The 18,434-nt window shown below is 40.9% G+C and overlaps 2 protein-coding genes across 11 annotated transcripts in view; one reads left to right on the top strand and one right to left on the bottom strand.

Annotated features, from left to right (window-relative positions):
• HMBOX1 (homeobox containing 1) overlaps positions 1–9,997 on the bottom strand; it is a 208,239-nt gene extending 198,242 nt beyond the window's left edge. For 4 of the 9 annotated variants that reach the window (XM_070480637.1, XM_070480638.1, XM_070480642.1 and 1 more), the window contains exon 1: positions 9,712–9,996. The gene's annotated coding sequence lies outside the window, so the exon portion shown is untranslated. Of the gene's footprint in view, positions 1–9,711 lie in introns of all 9 variants that reach the window. The other 5 variants (XM_070480639.1, XM_070480644.1, XM_020893111.2 and 2 more) reach the window with 3 other exon arrangements.
• Positions 9,998–10,352: 355 nt separating this feature from the next.
• INTS9 (integrator complex subunit 9) overlaps positions 10,353–18,434 on the top strand; it is a 120,428-nt gene continuing 112,346 nt past the window's right edge. Inside the window, exons 1-2 of one of the 2 annotated variants that reach the window (XM_020893106.2) lie at positions 10,353–10,526; positions 13,439–13,492. Coding sequence is in view for 1 of the 2 variants with exons in the window: in XM_020893105.2 (XP_020748764.2) it covers positions 10,518–10,526 (9 nt within the window). In the remaining variant the exon portion in view is untranslated. The remainder of the gene's footprint in view (positions 10,527–13,438; positions 13,493–18,434) is intronic. The other variant, XM_020893105.2, reaches the window with a different exon arrangement.

The following is an 18,434-nucleotide window of genomic DNA, read 5'->3' as shown; positions in this document are numbered from 1 at the left end:
GGCAACTATGGGTGTAAAAAGGATGAGGATGATCTACGCGACACGAGGAGGGGAAAATCAGCAGGACACTGCAGATAGATTAGACGGGGGAGGAGGGAGAGCAGTCTGAGAAGGGAAAGTACTAAAGCGGTGATTTAAAGGTTTCAAATGCAGGAACTCTTAAGACCAGAGGTAACTTTTAACAAGAAAGGAAAAAGACAATGGAAGGAAGACCTGGATAGAAGGAATCTTAACTAGAAGGAAACAGGCATTTGTATCAAAAGCAACTAAGGCCTACAAAAGTATAATTGAGGAAACAAATCACCGAAAAATAAGTTAGGAAGGGACTACTTTCAACATATGAGAATTCTATTTACAGGAGAGAAGTAAATACCACAGACACAGAAGCAGAGCCAACTAACTAATAAAAAAGATGTCTTAATCTGTGCTGACCACTGTCCTAAGCACTTTACTTCTTGAAGCACTCACAACAATCCTATAATTTAAGTACTATCATTTACTTCCAACGTACAGATGGATAAACTGAGACACAGCAAGGATTTATTAAAGTTACAGAGTAAGTCACGGAGGCCAGACTTACACCTAAACAGTCTGGCTCCTAAGTCCAAGTTCTCAACCAGCTCAATATCCTAGCATTATTTAAAACACTGAGAATGATGACATATCCCCCCAAAAATGAGGAATTAAAGCTGTGAGAGCAAAATTTCAAGAGATGATTGCTATACAAAAAGGCATACTATGAAAAAATCTTGTTTAATAGATATAGGAGAGATTCATTGAAGAAAAAAAAAGGCGGGGGGAAGACTGCTTTAAGAGTTGGAATGTGAAAATATAAAAGTTTAAAAAATGAACTGATGATATAACCATTAAAGGCTCGATATTTGGGCATAATACTAATCATTAAGCATAACAACTAGAAAAACACCTTGCTTAATCAGAACACATCCCACATCACAATGTATATATGCCACATCTTCTTATCCATTTATCTGTTGATAGACACTTAAGTTGTTTTCATGTCTTGGCTATTATAAATAATACTGCTATGAACATTGGAAGTCACTTTTTATTAAGGCTAATACCACTGGGTGCTCTACACAAAGAGGTTTAAACTCATCTTTGTAACTCAGAGTATCTATCTATGTACTGCTAGACTCCACATGTTTAATTGAATACCCTCTTCAATCCCTACAACAGAGTCCTCCTGCATCCTACTCACCAACGCCACAGAACAGGAACGCACATCTAACTCATGGTCATGCAATGCATTCAGATTTCTCTCTCGCCAAGAGAATTTAAAGAAATATTAGGAGGTAAGCTTTAGCTGAAAGGTAAAGAGCAGTTCAAAATCAGTAACATGGCATACCAAATGCACCTGCAAGTCAAAGTTATGAAGAAGCAGAAACTGAAAAATTATAGCAAGGCAAACAAAAGTGGAAGGGAGAAATGGGAAAGGCAGAAGAAGCAGATACAGAAAGAGGGCAAGACAAGGAACCATAAAACCCCAAAATGAGGCAGAGACAGTCGCTTCTCAGATCCTGACAGTTCCCCCAGCTGTACAAGGTCTAGTTGTTCTTTATCAACCGAAAAGAACCAGATCCCTACCACAACCTCTCCTTCAAACCAAACAATTCCTGATTAAAGCACTATTTTTTTTTTTAGAATGCACATGAAGACAATATAAAAAGTTGGCAACAGATAAATCCAAAGGGGGGGAAAAAATGAATCAGGAAGAAAGTGAAATCTTGGATAGCCAGTAAGTTTTCTAAATATGAATCTGACTTATCAGGAAGAACCACCAATATTTACCATATTCTTACCAATGAAACAAACTAAAATTTAATTGATGTTTTCAAAGCAAATATCAGTGTGAACCAAAAAACTGTCTCAAATCCACAGGAGAGAAAAACCACATGATACATCTTTCCTGTTAACATATTTGCAAATGTTCTGTAAGCCTGTTTAAAGCAGACCTTTGTTGTTTGAGGTCTGTAATAATCAGTGATACGTTCGATGAATAGCCTCATTTTTGCAGACCGGCTTTATAACTCGCACAGCTGATAAAGGGGAGGTAAAGGGCAGCTCCTTAACTAGTCTCTAACCTGATGGCTCTTTCTTGTACCTGGACTAACAAAAGTATCTTCACCACTTTTTTCCTTCTAAAGGTATTTTCTCTGAAAACAATCTTTGAACCTTCTTTGAAGAGAGTTCCCTTGTAACAAATCCAAATAAAACTAAAACATGAGCTCACAATCAATTAACCCAACAAGTGTGCTTCAACACTGTCAGAGACTGGACTAACGTTAGAATAATTGATTTTGTTTACCCAATACTGATTCTAGCATACATCCTCTGTGGCAAGAAATATCACTTAAGCCTTGAATGCATTTAAATCATACACATTTGATTTACAGAAATTTTTAATATTGTTACCTTTTACTAAAAAAAGTTTAACAGGTACTGATATTAAAAATCTTCAATTAAGAAAAGCTTGCCAATTTTAAAATTCTTATAAGAAAGTTTAATTGGAATTTTCCATAAAAACTTTCAAGACATGCCAAAAGAATTTCCAAACTACAAAAGGCAAGAGTGAAATTACTGATCCAATAATTTGTTATCTTTCTTCTTAGTTGTACTGACAAAACAACAAAACTTACAAATAAAGAGGAATCATTCAATCTCTGGGGTGACAGAAGAGGTCTGCATCTTGACTGTGGTGGTGGTTACAGAATCCACGTGTGATAAAATGGCAAAGACCTACACAAAGACACACACACACACACACACACACACACACACAGAGTACCAATGTCAATTTCCTGGTTTTAATACTCCACAAAAGTTATGGAAGATGTAACCAGTAGGGGAAACTGGGTGAAAGGTACAGGGCCCTATTTTTCAACTGCCTATGAACCTGTAATTATTTAAAAACAAACAAGTAAATGAATAGCTTTAAATCAATGACAACAAAAATACTATATATATCAAAATATTAACCCAAAGCCTCTATTCAACAGACTGGAAAACTGAGATCTAACCAGGTAATGCAAACTTTCATTGTCAGTAACAGAGTAAAGGCACTTAACTGAAATGCTGTCAACGAAGAAACATAAAATGAGAAGTAACCAGTCGCTTGCAGTCATTAACAATATTCTGTTTAACCAAAGATGATCAGGTTGGCTGTTGCCTGTGTTGCATTAAAATGCAACCAATATTTTTTAAATTATTACATTTTATTGAAGGAAGAAACTTTTTCCGAGGGGGGAAAAAACCTCAAAAACAAATTTATATTTAACCTTAGAACTTGCACATCTGAAGCAAAGTGAGTTTACTGAAAAGTAGGATACAGTATTCCAAATAAGATCATGCCATCTTTACAAAGAGGTCATCCTCAGACAACAAAGTATACAACTATTCCTGTCCTGAATGGCTCTAAACAGCTATAATATAAAACTAAACATAGGCTGGCTACCTTTGATTCCAGAAAATGGAATTTTCAACCAGATAAAGTTAATACTTAGAATAGCTACTTTCAAGTTCCCCATAGTTAACAATTATGTTCCATGAAGGCAAATGCTGGCTAAATTGGTGGTTGCAAACTACAGTCATAATATAGCCTCCTACAAAAGTTACATTCTAAAGTCTCAACTGATACCTTACCTGTCACCCTGCTTCCTCTAGACAATGATCTTGGATAACATTTATCCTTATGAGACTCAGTTCGGTAAATACAAGTCATTCTTTCTCCTCCTTGAGAGAAATGGGATACAGATATAAATCACCATATATGTATCATCTTCCACTTTGGAAAATCAACTTGAAGCAATGGAGCCACCCAAACTCAAGTATAAACATCAGTAGGTAAATAAAACAGATGTCTGTCTAAAACATGGCTTCAGATCATATAAAGCAAGTATTCAACTGTCCCAATTGCAATGTAAAGAAAATACATTACCTGAAATGGAACAAGAATTCAGATTTCGGAGGTGGAAGGGGGAGCGGGTGTGGGGGGGGGGGTAGTGAAAGAAAACTACACAAAGTTAATAGGTCTTTACTGAAGTAATGAGACAAGAACTCAGATTAACGGGGGGAAATTTAGAAACTTAAGCATGTATTAATGGGGTTAGGAAAGTGAATTTTAAAACTATCCTGAATTAGGCAATAATTTAACTGATATTACTTTTTATTTTGGGAGAAAAAATAGAAGCCACAGCAACAGACTATGGAAGCATAAACATAGCAATAATACTTCAAAGGTCACAATTCTTTACTTCTTAAGACATAACAGCTGCTGCTCTCACAAATGAACACCCAACCCTCCTGTCTACGCTAAAGAGGTTTGTTTGGCATTGATCGCTAAGGCTCATAGGGTCTGGGATTGGTAATGATAAAATATAAGACAGGAACCAGAGCATAAAATACCTGGTATAATACGATATAGTTAACATTTACCATATGCTGACATCATTCTAAGAGCTCACAATAATCTTAAGAAGTAAGGACTAGTTCTTCCCATTCAACAGGTGAGAAAACTGAAGCACAGATTAAATGATCTGCCTAAGGTGACACAGCTAGGATGGGGCAGGGCCAAGATGTGGCACAGGTGGAATGGTAATATGCCTTTACCTGAGGGCTAAGGAGCCAATTAAGGATTATAAGCCAAGTAATGACTAACAAACAAATTCACATGTTATTTTAGCAAGATCTCTCAGGTGGAAGTGCATAAGGACAAAAGAAAAAAAAAAACACCTGAAACCCGAAGATGTATTAAGAGAGGGATGTGGAAAGACAGAAAGGAGGAAGGCCTGAATTAAGGGAGTAGCAATAGAACGAAAACAAGTAGATAGATAGATACAAAGAAGAAAAATTCAGCCTGACTTCATGATTAGAAAAGGGAGAGTGAGGATGAATCTAAGCCTTCACTGACCAGGCCCAAACCAACAGCTGCACATTTTAATAATTCTGTTACTTTATCAAAATCTTAAAGCAGAAAGGTTTAGCATTAAATCATCCTCTTCTCAACAACAGCACAGCACCTGACTTTCTCCTCTTTTAAAAATGTAACTATATAACTTAAAATTACTGTCACCTGGCAACTCCACACTAATTGTTTAATATGCAGACAGTAAAGAGGGCTATAAAGCCACACACAGACCATCACTGAGCATGGACAGAGAAGCTACAGAGGATGTGAAATTTAGCAAGCATTCTTATATTTAGCACCCTAAATTTAAGGAAAATCTAAACGCCCTTTAAACGGATTAGAATCATTTTATCACTTAGAAGGGGCCTGCAGACAACTCTTTTGAGATTCAAAAAAAGTAAAACAACTCATAACTTCAAAGTTAAATCAATTATGTTTTTTCTCTTCTGCCTGTAAATGTAAATTAAAGAACCCATTATCTTTATAGTCTAAGTCAAAGATCTACAAAATTTACATTTTGAAAAAATGTACTATAATGTACAAACATACTATAACAATGAAAAAATGTACTGAAAAAACTTACTATAACTTCAACCTTATTACCACTGTAAGGTAAAAACAACATAAAGCCAAGCCCTTCCAGTAACTAAATGCTCTTGGAAAGTGTCCAAAGCAATGTTAGTAAATTTCCAATTCATTTCATCTAAGGTCAACAAAAACAAGTTATCTAAAACACTGGATTATATTTAAATAGGCTCTAACTAAAAGTTTTACATGACTGAATCACTCAGCAAAAAATCTTTGTACTTTTTACTTAGGATGGTATCTAAGACCAGTAAGTAACAGGATTGGGGGGTGGGGGGGGTTTGCTGCATCTAGAAATTTAATCACATATTACTTAATATTATCTTGAGAAAATTTTCAATACCACTAGCTTTCTTTTGGAGAGAAGCAGACTTCGGCAGAATCTGCAAAAATCATCATTTGCAGTAATACTAAAAATCTCCATAACTTCTATAATGTGGACAAACATGTGGTGGTGCAAACTCTGATTCCAAGCTTGAGTTTTTTAAAGCTTGTTACTTGTGGTTCAGATTTCTTTTTTATGGGTTGTATGTCTGATAGGTATACACTAATTTCATACAAAAACAAACATAAAGGTGCTTTATATATGTGAATGAACATATATGACACTTCAGACAAGCTGTGATTTATATACATGAATGTACATATAAGACACTTCAGACAAGCTGTGATTTCCACTCAAAGAGCTTTTTATAAAGTTCTAGTAAATTGAGAAGTAAAAGCCAACAGTTAAAAGAATAATCTAGCCAAACAGCAAAGGGAGCTATAAAATTTAACCTGGAAGTAAAAAAAAAAAACCTAAATAAAGCAGAAACACAAAAGGAAAAACTCCAGCACACTTTCACTGAGCTTGTTAAAGTTTATCTATAAACATTAACCTTTTTTAAAAGTTGAGGAGTATACCAATTTTCACTTGTGAAAAGTGACATCCTAGGATAAATTTTTAGTTCCTAAGAAAAATAAGTCAAGTTTAAAGATCTGCATACAAAAATACCAGAAAAACTGCAAAAGAATAGAAAAAGCAAACATGATTTTACAGGAAACATGGAACCCACCTGAAACATTAAAAGTGGGATGGACTCACTAAAATGAACAAAAGATCCAAAATGAACAAATTAAGCATAAATGCTCCCAGTGTGTTTAACATCTTCAGGAACAAGCAATGCCATCCAATCAATACTTGCTACAAAAACTGCCATAAACTGATCACTTCTTTTTTTTTCAAACCATGAAACAAGGAAAGGTTTGTTGCAATATATTTGTAACTTACCAATACTGAGCTGTTAAGTTTCTATTAGATGCTTGAACTAAGGATCTGTGCTAGGAAGACTGAAATCTATTCAGACAGCAGTGAAAAATGAAGCCTCACTAAAGACGTTCAAGATAAAGCTGACCCCTAAAGGCTCCTTGGTGCACATTTGCAACCACAGTATTCACGGCACGCAGTACACTAAACTAGCAACAGATTGGTTAAAAACAGTTTGAATTTTCAACTTCTCATTACACAGGCAACATTTTTAGAAGCAATCACATTAAATAAATGTGTCCTTCACAGTAACCGGATGAAATTTTAAGCTGGACAGGCACCAATGCCCTGATTTTCTACTTTTTTCGTAAACCATATGACTTCCACATGCTGAGACTGTTTTATGCTTTAACCTTCGGTAAAGGCTTTACATCATTTTAATGCTCAGTGCCTAAAATGCAACAGAATCATCCCATCGAATACAAGGAATATATTTGGCTTCAACCAAACCACTAGTCAGAGAAAGTTTAATGAATGCTTTTCTCAGTAACTTTGCGTTTCCATAGAATAAAACAAAATCTGAGGTGAGGGTAGGAGGAAGAGAATATATTCTTATATTTTAAAGTTTTCCAACTCTAAACAAACATTTTAGTTTTTTATTTATAAAACAATCATTGAACATTTAAAGACACTGTCTAGTAGAAATATATTTCCGCAGAAAAGCACTGCTACACGCAGTTATATAGGATATTTCTCCAGTTTTTGCAAAGGCAATATTTCAGGCTAAAATAAAGATTAAAACAAATAATTCTGGAAATTCTAGCCAATAACAAACTAAAAACTCAGCTTTGTATCAACATACTGTATATCCTAAGTTTGAGATTTAGAAAAAACACAACCTTTTTTTTTCTATTCGGGTCAATCTAAATAAATATGCTACCTCATACTTATAAGTCAGTTTATCTGTGTAAATGACCAACCACAGAATTTTCAAACCATAGATTATAAAACATACCATATACATACGATGTAACTTCCAGTTTTTATAGTAACTAAAGTCCTTTACTGATAGGTTCAAGAATTGATAAGCCAAATATGTAAATATATTAAATTCTCAGCAGTCGAAAAGACAAATTATGCCAATTTCTTTATTTAAAAGTCCATTATACTAAAAATGTGACAAAACAATGGTTACTGAAAAATTTACATTTCCGGGTGAAATTAGTACAAATTATATTATCTTAATTCTTCTGTTGTAATGCTTTTAAATATTAAAGACTGTGAGAAACAAGGGATGTTGCAATCCTCTTCCCTTTGTAACTCCAATTGAAACTCGGGAGGAAAAAATCAGAATTCAAATTTCCCAACCTTGACTTACACACTTAATTCAACTAGATCTAACTCAGCTGTGCAATTTTAAAATAAGTTTAACGCAAAGCACTACAATCTTGATGTGATAATTACCTGCGGAATAAATGCAAATTAAAAACAAATGCAGGTCCTCTTCACCGAAAGATGCATCTTACAGCAAAACCACTCAAAGCACAACCCCATAGAACCAACTAAAGAAACGGGCAGCATGTCCATCAAAGAGAAACGTACCATGCCAAAACAGAAACGAAGCACTGAAGGGAGGGGGGGAAGGCAGGCAGGCAGGCAGGCAGGCAGAGAGAGACGGCAGAGGTTTCCACACCTGCAGGATCCCACAGAAATGAACCAGTCACATCACTCTACCCTACATGCTACGTAAGATTTTTAAAGCTTCGGGGTAAATAAAAACGGTAATCACTCTATACCATCATTCAACTTTACACAGTATAGTATTTGTAATGCCAACTGCATTCTCCCCTTCACTCACCCAACGTTTCCTCTCGCTTCCATACCAGCTTTCAGCCAAATGCGAGACAGAACAGGGTGGGGTAGAAGAAAAATACAAGCTGCGCCTTTTAGCGACTCCCCACGCACCCCCCAACAATTTCCAACAGTTTTTCCTACTACGAAAATAAGTCACCCAACCACAGGATACACAACAGTCATTCCGTGTCTTCAGCAGACACACAGGGTCGCGTACACAAGTGGGCACTCCCGACCCCCACCCCTCCGCCCCCGAATCTTAAGTAATGTTTCATCTATGGAAGGCGAAGACGACCAACGAGACCTACTGTTTCGGGGTGAGGATGGGTGGAGGACTCCTTTCCAAGTAGCCCCAATAGTGTAACCAAAACACGGTTCCGGAATAAAATATTAAGAACACTTTTCCTTTCCCACCTAGCTACCGACTTGAGGATGCAAAAAGCCATCTCCACCGCACCTCATCTCTCCGAGGCGCCTGCCCTGAGTATGGGGTGGAGGTGGGTCCCGGGAGACGGGGAGGAGGAGTGTGAGCCGCCGATGGGACACGAACGAGTTGCTCCCCGCGGCCACTCCGCGCTGCTCCGCTAGCCCAGAGGTCCCGGAGCCGCACCTCGCGCACGCCTCTCCGCCCAGGCCCAGCTGAAAGCTCCGACTCCGGCTCTCGAACTTCCTCTCCAGAGACATTTATTCAAGGCTAACCCATCGCCCGAGCGCACGTCACCCAGTTTCAAACACAGCTCTGCACCCCAAACAAACCCACGCACCTCAAATTCCCCTCACAGTTTCCCAAACTCCAAACTGGAGACCCCACCTCCAGGATTCAAACCTTCCGCCCACTGGGGAGGCAACCAGGGGAAAAGAGTTGGGAGCACCCGACGCCTTTCGATTACCGCCCCCACAAACTGCCCCACCCCAGACCCTGCGTTCGGGTCACCCCCTTGAAACCCCCCGCTTCCTTCCTCCTCTCAGTTGGGCCGCTTAAGAGACCCATCCCCAGCCCACTCACTAACTCGCCCCAACCCCCCCCCTAAAAAAAAAGTGAAGAGAAAGAAGTGAGGAAAGAGACTGAAGAGACTTGAGGGTTCCAAACCACTCGACTCACCTCAGAAAGCTTGCTGAGTTCTCTCCGCCCGGCACGGCCCCCTCCCCAACGTCCCGGTGCGAAGGGCTGAGGTCTGAGGTAGGGAGGAGGGGAAAGCGGGAGGGGGAGGGGTGTCTTCCGCGTGGGGCGCCCGTCGGGAGGGGTCTGGGGAGGGGTTGAGGCCGGCGCAGGAAGAGGAGAAGGGGGAGGGGAGGCCCCTATCTCCCAGTCTCCCCCTGAAAAACCTCCCTTGTCTCAATCACATCAGACTGACTGTCTTTGTCTGGCTGACAACCGCCATATTGATATCAACAGCCCCGCTCCCACCTGCTGCCACCGGGCGGCCCTGGGAGTTGTAGTTTTTGTCTCCCTTGAGTAAAGGTGCGGGACTCTGCGTCCGGAGGCCCCAGGGAACTACAGCTCCCGGCAAGTACCGCGCCCGTGAGCCTTCCCACAGGGAGGAGGGGAAAGGGGCGCCAGAGCCGTAGGGACTACACATCCCAGAATACCATGGATTCTGGGCCCAGATGAGGGACATGATATCATGCTGGGGTGAAGAGGGAGGATGAATTGGCGGCGCGGATGAATTTGAGCTGACGGAAGGAGGCGTTCTAAGAGGAAAGAGAGGAAAAGGAAAGATGACCACGGTTCCCATGATTCACGGAGAGATGACTACATTTCCCATGATGCGCCGGGAAAGGGGCGTAGGAAAGAAAGACTGCATGTCCCGCCATGCTCTCGGCGGGCCCGTGGCGGAGATTGAACCGGAAGACGCTTTCTGGGTTTGAGAAGTCGAGGAACTGCTACTGACCAGCCAAAAGTCCAGCATGAAACTGGTGAGTCTACTCTCTTAGATCGGAGGGCATAACCTTTTGGAATTCGTCGTTTCCATTTTGGGAAGGGAACCGTCGCGGACTAGGGGTGGCAGGGAACTAGAAGGTGGGGGTGAAGCCAGGAAAGGTGATGTTTGTTGTTGAGTTTGAATTCCAACTCAGACCCTTCACAACTGCTAGATGATGTAATTCATCCCTTGGCGCGGCCCTTTGGTTAGATAAGAGATTGAATCTTGTCACCTTTCTTCACATACGAACCAAGGTTGGGCTTTATGAACCAGGTTTGATTTGTTTCTCGGCTGCCACGTGAGTGTAATAGTTGGTACACTTCTTTCTACGGGATTGACACTTGATTAAGCGTTCCTTTTTACAGTTGTTGAGAAGGTTTGGTAACATGAACAGAGTTTAGAAAATTCTAGGCGGTTCTTACTCTCTTATTTAATTCTCTGTTATAGACTGCTAACTGCCCTTGATCATTCAAAGGAGATCAAAGTCAGAGTGTGATCTCTGATGGTTTGAGTCTTAAATTCTGTATAAGATGGGCTGAGTGGAACTGTTACATGGCGTTACAGTCTAGAGCTGTAGGGACTGCGTGAGCTAAGGTCATGTGGAGCAAGCCAGAATACCTGGAAAAGTTTTGCAGTACACAACTCAGACGCTTGGCTTATAGGAAAGCTGCTCAGGCTTTTGTTTTGAGCCATTTTATTCTCAGTGTGCACAGATTTAACTAATTTACTCCAACTAATTAATTGGAATTAGTAATAGCATAATTTGAGTAGAGAAGGTGTGAGATGCTGTTTCTCAGGCTTTAAAAGTCATGTTCCTGCAGCCAGGCTTTACTTTCTGAAGTTTTTGAGGAAAAACAAAAGGTTTCTCTTAATTATTTGAGCATGCTTTTTTGCAGAGTCCGTATGTAAGTCCCTACACACGGTACAGGCATACATACCATGCACAGTGTCAGCTGTTCTTTGAGACGTCAGAGAACATAAGAAAAGTGGATTCAGTTCCAAAACTATCTCTATCTAAAGCTGTTTCTGTTAGGAGAAGGGCACACAGTTCAGTAAACCTTGAGAGAATCAATTTGCTTTTGGGTCAGTTTTCCAAACATTTCAAAATGCAGAATTGAAAGTCACCACCCTTGTCTTAAAGAAGCATGCAATCTAATGAAGAAGATACAAAGTAATGAAAAAGTTATAGTTCACCTGCATCTGGGTGAACAGAGTGGTCATGTTCAGGGTTTGGGGATTGAGAGGATACTGGGGGTGTGTGGGGAGTCAGATACAGCTCCTTTGGAAAGGTAGTTCTTGAACTGATAAGAAGGTCAAGTGGGCTCCGGCCTTCCTTGAAGAGGGTTCAGCTGATAGAAGCCAAAGAGTTTGGCACCTAAGTGGTAGAAACACAGACCATGTTTCGTCAATAAAAGATAAATCATGGTTCATGTGTGTGGTGTGAAGGCAGGCAAGTGGGAAGCAGGTTTCTTTTCCTATAACAACTCATTTGCTGAGGGTATCAGAGTTAGGTTTTAATTTACATATACTTTGGCTTGCATATAAAATTCTCCTGCTTACTTTATTTAGAGATGGGAAAACATGAGAAAAGTAGAAACTTTTTTTCCCTTTAAGAACCATAAAATGCCTCAGAGGAAGAGAAATTATTCTTTCTATACTCCCTTTCTCTTTATTGTTCATCCACCTAATAACTAAAACTCATTTGGTACTTGATGATTTATAATGCAGGAGTATCTTTCAACACAGCTAAGTGGTTTCAGAAACATTGACAGCAAGTTGGACTTCTTTTTTGTCACGCTTCCCATACAGTTGGGCTTTCCAGGTGGTGCTAGTAATGAAGAATCCGCCTACCAGTGCAGGCAACTCTAGAGATGCGGGTTCGATGCCTGGGTCAGGAAGATCCCCTGGAGTAGGAAATGGCAGCCCACTCCAGTATTCTTGCCTGGAAAATTCCATGAGCAGAGGAGCCTGGTGGGCTACAGTCCATGAGATTGCAAAGATTTGGACACTACTGAGAGTGACTAACACTTTCATTTTTTCTTTGTGATATCAGGCGACTTTATTTGAGGAAAATTCATCTTCAGTTAATCAGGACAATTTTGAAAAGAACAGGAAAATTAGAAACATGTCCTCTAAATTAGCACATTTTAGAGCCTATTCTCCTTTTAGTATCGATTGAGCCTAATTGGGTATACCCTGACGGCCAAATTCAGCAAAGCATAGAAAATTGAACTCACCAGGGTCTTTAACAAAAGACTTTGGGAGCCACCCCGCCCCCTGCAAGAAAAACCAAATTCATCGACAGAAATCAAGTTTGAAACATCATGGCTAGGAATTTAGTCATTCAAATAGATGAATGTTAAAGTGAATAAAATAACTAGCGGTTCAAAAACGCATCATTTGTCATACTTCCTGTAGATAGTTCCAGAGCTGGAGAGAATCTTCTAGTTTATTCAGTCAACAAGGATGACTGAAACCACAGTATACCCGTGGCATTCAAAGTTTTAATACTTTCCATTTTAACTATTGAATTTGACCCCAAGGATTGATCACATGGAATTATTTGTAATTTTGCTGAGACGAAAGTTTGAATGTGATTTTAAGGTGAATAATAATCCTTAGTGAAATTAGCCTGATTGCCTCAGAATCCAGGACTTTCTGCAGTTCTGTTGCTCTCTTGTTAAAGATCTGAAAGAAAGGTCACTTAAACGCTCGTTCTGTGCTGTATTCTGAATTTGATGGAGAAAATTATATGCTGTAGTTGTATTTATGAATTTAAAACCTCAGGAAGGCCATGAGTTATTTTCTCCAGTGGTCTGGGCTCCTTTGTACAAAATGCTGTTTCATTACTGCTGGCTTGGGGTGGGGACGGGGAGGCACAAACTTGTAACTCACCATTTTTCTTAGGAAAGCAGATGGAGCAAAGAAATGGATTCATGGGCCACTTCCAGCTGAGGACAGGTAAAGCACCAAGTGGAATTGTAGAGTTGAAAGCAAATACTGACTTGAAAAGGGCAAATCCTGCTTCAAGGTCAATTTAAGAAACATTAGAAAGGGATGTGCTTAATCCTTACCTTGGATCTGAGAGCAGTGGATTCTTCCTGCAGTTTTAAGACTTGCAGAATCCTTTTGGCTTCTCAAACTTTGGATCAGGAACAGAAAATGGCTTGCTGTAAATAACATAATTTTACCAGGACTTAATTCACCTCTTTCAGTACAATTGTTAAAATGTCAACCTGGTTTCACTAGCTCTGTGTTTCTCTTCGCTGGCTGATTAGAGCGCCCTCGTGTGTCTCTATGGTGTAATGTCATTTCAAGCTTCAGAAAGGCCCTTTCTATCACCACCTCAGTGTGATACAGTTTTTTCCCTGTAGAATGTTTTCCTCAAGCTCTGAAAACTGACATAAGGCCCAACTGCTGTTCAGTTGTGCTCGGATTAAACTGGATATTTTACTCTTGGGCATTTCTAAGTCCTGGCGGTGACTGAAGATTAAACCTTTTATACTTAAGGCAAACAATATATATACACACCAAGGTGAGTAACAAGAGGAAAATGTTATATTTGTAAATATGTAATAGGCTTCCGTGGTGGCTCAGACAGTGAAGAACCCACCTGCCAATCCAGGAGACCCGGTTCAATCCCTGGGTCAGGAAGATCCCCTGGAGAAAGAAATGGCAACCCCCTCCAGTATTCTTGCCTGGAGAATCCCATGGACAGAGGAGCCTGGTGGACTGCAGCCCGTGGGGTCACAAAGAGTTTGACATGACCGAGCACACACACACAATCTGACATACAATACAAGCATGACAGCATTGCTGCTGCTCTTAACTGCAGTAACACGTTTGTTTTGTAACTGGCTTGCCCTGAGTACTCAGATCCCTCTGCCATTTGCTCTGTCAGCAAAGTGTACTTTGAAGGTCTAGGGCCCAGAGTGCAGCGTGGCCGTGGAACTAGCATTCCAAATGGAAAGCTCGCTCCTGGCTTACTCAGCACCAGCAGAGGTCCAGGCAGAAAGTGCCCTTCAGTCATCATCGCTCATTTATTCACTCACCAGATCTTCCTGAACATCTGCCTTCTCTGTGCTAGGCATTGCTTAAGGTAATGGATATATTCCAGTGGAGAAACAGATTTACCCCCTGCCTTTACGGGAAATAAAGTCTAGTAGGCTCACTGTGCAGTTCGACAGTATTGCAGTGAGCTTTCTGATGGAGAGATGTCACTGGGCGCTGGCTTCAGTAGACTTTGTTTTTTACTACTTATGTACTTGTTTGGGTGTGTTGGGTCTTGGTTGTGGCACACAGGACCTTCTTGCGTCATGCTGGATCCTTGATTGCGGTACACGGACTCCCTAGTTGCAGCGTTTGGGCTCCAGGGTGTAGTTGCAGCAATTGGCTTAGTTGCCCCTGGGCAGATGGGGTCTTGGTTCCCTGACCGGGGTTCAACCTGTGTCCTCTGCTTTGCAGAGACTGCTTTTAACCGCTGAACCACCAGGGAGGTCCCTCAAGTACTTTTTAAATGTTGGTATTCTGTCACTAAATCATGTCTGACTATGACCCCATGGACTGCAGCATGCCAGGCTTCCCTGTCCTTCACCAGCTCCCGGAGTTTGCTTGAACTCACATGCATTGATTCAGTGATGCAATCCAACCATCTTATTCTCTGTTGCCCCCCAAAAATGCATTTAATGGTAGAAGATGCCTCCTTAATATTGTAACAGACATGGCCAGCTTGCCCACTGGCTTAACCATTGTACTAGTAGTGTATGAGAATATATTTCCCCACCCTTGCCAAGGATGCCATCTGTTTTTTTAACTATATGTCTTACTAATGTAATCATCTCCTTTATGAGTCCTCACATCCTCTTGTCTCTTAGATTGAGCCACATTTAGTAAAACGTTCTTACAGTAGTGATGTGTGGATGTGGGAAAGTGTATCAGATCTCTTCAGATAAAAAAGTGGTGCCGTAAGAATCTTTTTTTATTTTTTTAACTTTTCATTTTATACTGGAGTATAGCAGGAGACCGTGTTCAATCCGGGGGTCCAGAAAATCCCCTGGAGAAGGAAATGGCAACCCACTCCAGTATTCTTGCCTGGAGAATCCCATGGACAGAGGAGCCTGGCGAGCTAATTCCATGGGGTCACGAAGAGTCAGACACAATTTGGTAACTAAACAGCAAAACAGCCGATTAATTTAGGTAAACAGTGAAAGGACTCAGGCGCACATACACATGTATGCATTCTCCCCTCACTCCCCTCCCATCCAGGCTGCCACATAACATTGAGCAGAGTTCCCTGTGCTATACAGTAGGTCCTTGTTGGTTATCCATTTTAAATATAGCGGTGTGTACTTGTTGGCCATAAGAATCCTCGAAAGGAACTTTGCAAAGAACCTGTGGTGTTGCTTTGAAAACACTGATGCATGGGAGCAGTAAATATTACGACAGTATTATGGGGTCTGCCTGAGTGGAGCAGCAGCTGGGTCAGGTGTGCCTCCATGGCAGAGGAGACCCCACACCCCCCAGAAAAGAAGAGGATGACCAGTGACATGAAGCTAGGAGTTGGGGCATCGGGAAGGGCTAAGTCAGGAGGGTAGGTGTCAGAATTGTCAGAGATCCTTAGAAACAGCGAGAATGCTAACAGGATAAAGGGGAACAGGAAGGACTGTAAGAGAAAGGAGTTGGCTTGAGAGCCCCAAGGGTCTCAGCGATCCAGACTGAACTGTGGTGGGAACTTGACTGTGAGAATAATAAGGAAGTTTCAGTTGTCCTGCTGCTGCTGCTAAGTCGCTTCAGTTGTGTCCGACCCTGTGAGACCCCATAGATGGCAGCCCACCCCTCTCCCATCCCTGGGATTCTCCAGGCAAGAACACTGGAGTGGGTTGCCATTTCCTTCTCCAATGCATGAAAGTGAAAAGTAAAAGTGAAGTCGCTCAGTCTTGTCCGACTGTTTGCGACCCCATGGACTGCAGCCTACCAGGCTCCTCCATCCGTGGGATTTTCCAGGCAAGAGGACTGGAGTGGGGTGCCATTGCCTTCTCCTTCAATTGTCCTAGTTGACCATATATCTGAAGGAAATGCCCTAAGGGTCTAAAAGAGTTAAATTTATAGAAAACACAAACGAATGAACTTTGGCTCTCTCATGGATAGATAATCAGATAGATGGTGTTAAAGAAAGCCATTCTTTAATAGAAATTGCAAAACTAACACTCTTTTTGCCCTTAAGGTACAGTTTATTTTTCATCACTCATGCTTATGAAGGGGATAGGGAAGGTGAATAATAAAAGGTCTTATATAATCTTTGTCAAATTTATGGCCTAAGCAAAGATTGGCCTTTCCTGAATACATTATTTCTGCATTTTTCTCTTCCAGTAAAATAGAGAAATGCATAATTAGATGTTCTAATTTAGTAAGTCTCCTCATTTTTTTTTTATCAGCCTGTGAAAATACAGGTAAACAAGCAGTAGTATTAATAATGTAAAATATAATTGTTACTTTTTTGCATTTTTAATTTGTAAATTTTTGAATGATAATTATCATTATTTGTTACTGCACGTGGGCTTTCTCTCGTTGTGGTGAGGGGGCCACTCCCGAGTTGAGAAGTGTGCAGGCTTCTCATTGCAGTGGCTCTCTTGCCGCAGTGGACTGGCTCTAGGTGCTCAGGCTTCAGTAGTTGCAACCTGTGGGCTCAGTAGTTGTGGCGCAGGAGCTTAGTTGCCCCGAGGCATGTGGACCAGGGATCAAACCCATGTCCCCTGCATTGGCAGGTGGATTTTTATCCACTCTGCCACCCAGGAAGTCCTTCTTTTACATTTTTAAAATAGCTTTATTGAGGTATAGTTAACATACAACAAAACTCATACATTTAAAAGGTACGATGCAGTGACTTTACAAAGTTGTGCAACAGCCACCACAATCCAGTTTTAGAATATTTTCATCACTCCAGAAAGATCTCTTGAGCCCATTGGTAATCCTCATAACTACCTCCAGGCACAGGCAGGCACTGATCTGCCTTCTGTCTTGTAAGTCTGCCCTTTCTGGTCATTTCATATGAATTGACTCATGTGATGCACAGTCTTACCTGTCTGACTTCTAGCATGTATTGCTCAGTCATGCTTTACGGGAACATGTCATATTTTGTGTATCCATGTACCATGTTGATGGATATTCGGACTGTTTCCACTTTGGGACTGTTAATACTGTGTGGACAGAAGTGTTTGTGTCTGATTTCTCCATGTTTTCGTTTCTTTTTCTGGCCTGTTTGCCTGGCTGCAGCCTCCAGTGCTGAATGGGAGTGGCGCGAGCAGCGGCGCCATCTTCTCCCCTTCCCCGTCTTCGGGGGAAAGCATTCAGCCTTTCACCTCTGAGTATGATAGAAGCTGTAGGGCTTTTTATTTATGGTGGTGCGGGTCTCCGTAGAGGCTCGGACTCTTCTCTAGCTGTGGTGAGCGGACTTCTGTGTAGCGGCTTCTCGTTGCGGGTCACGGGCTGTGGGGTGCGTTGGCTCAGTAACTGTGGCACATGGACTTAGTTGCCCCAAAGCATGTGGGAGCTTCCTGGACCAGGAATCAAACCTGTGTCCCCTACATTTGGCAGGAAGATTCTTAACCACTGGACCATCAGGGAAGTCCTGAGCTGTAGGGTTTTTTATATAGATACCCTTTATCAAGTTCAGGATGTTCCCTTCTAGCCCTGGTTGGTTGATCATTTATAATGAATAGGTCTTGGATTTTATCAAATATTTTTCCTGTGTGTATCAACAGGATCATGCGGGTTTTGTCCTTTTTTATATTAATATAGTATATTATCTTTGTTGAATTTTGAATGTTAAATCAGTGTTGCATTCCAGGCATAATTACCACTTTATCATGAGGTAAAGTCCTTTGCTGATGTTGCTCAATTTCAT

This window comes from Odocoileus virginianus, chromosome 18, assembly GCF_023699985.2.
Source record: "Odocoileus virginianus isolate 20LAN1187 ecotype Illinois chromosome 18, Ovbor_1.2, whole genome shotgun sequence".
Taxonomy (NCBI): Eukaryota; Metazoa; Chordata; class Mammalia; order Artiodactyla; family Cervidae; genus Odocoileus; species Odocoileus virginianus.
Note: the sequence above shows the minus strand (reverse complement) of the source record. Positions and strands in the feature narration are given on the sequence as shown.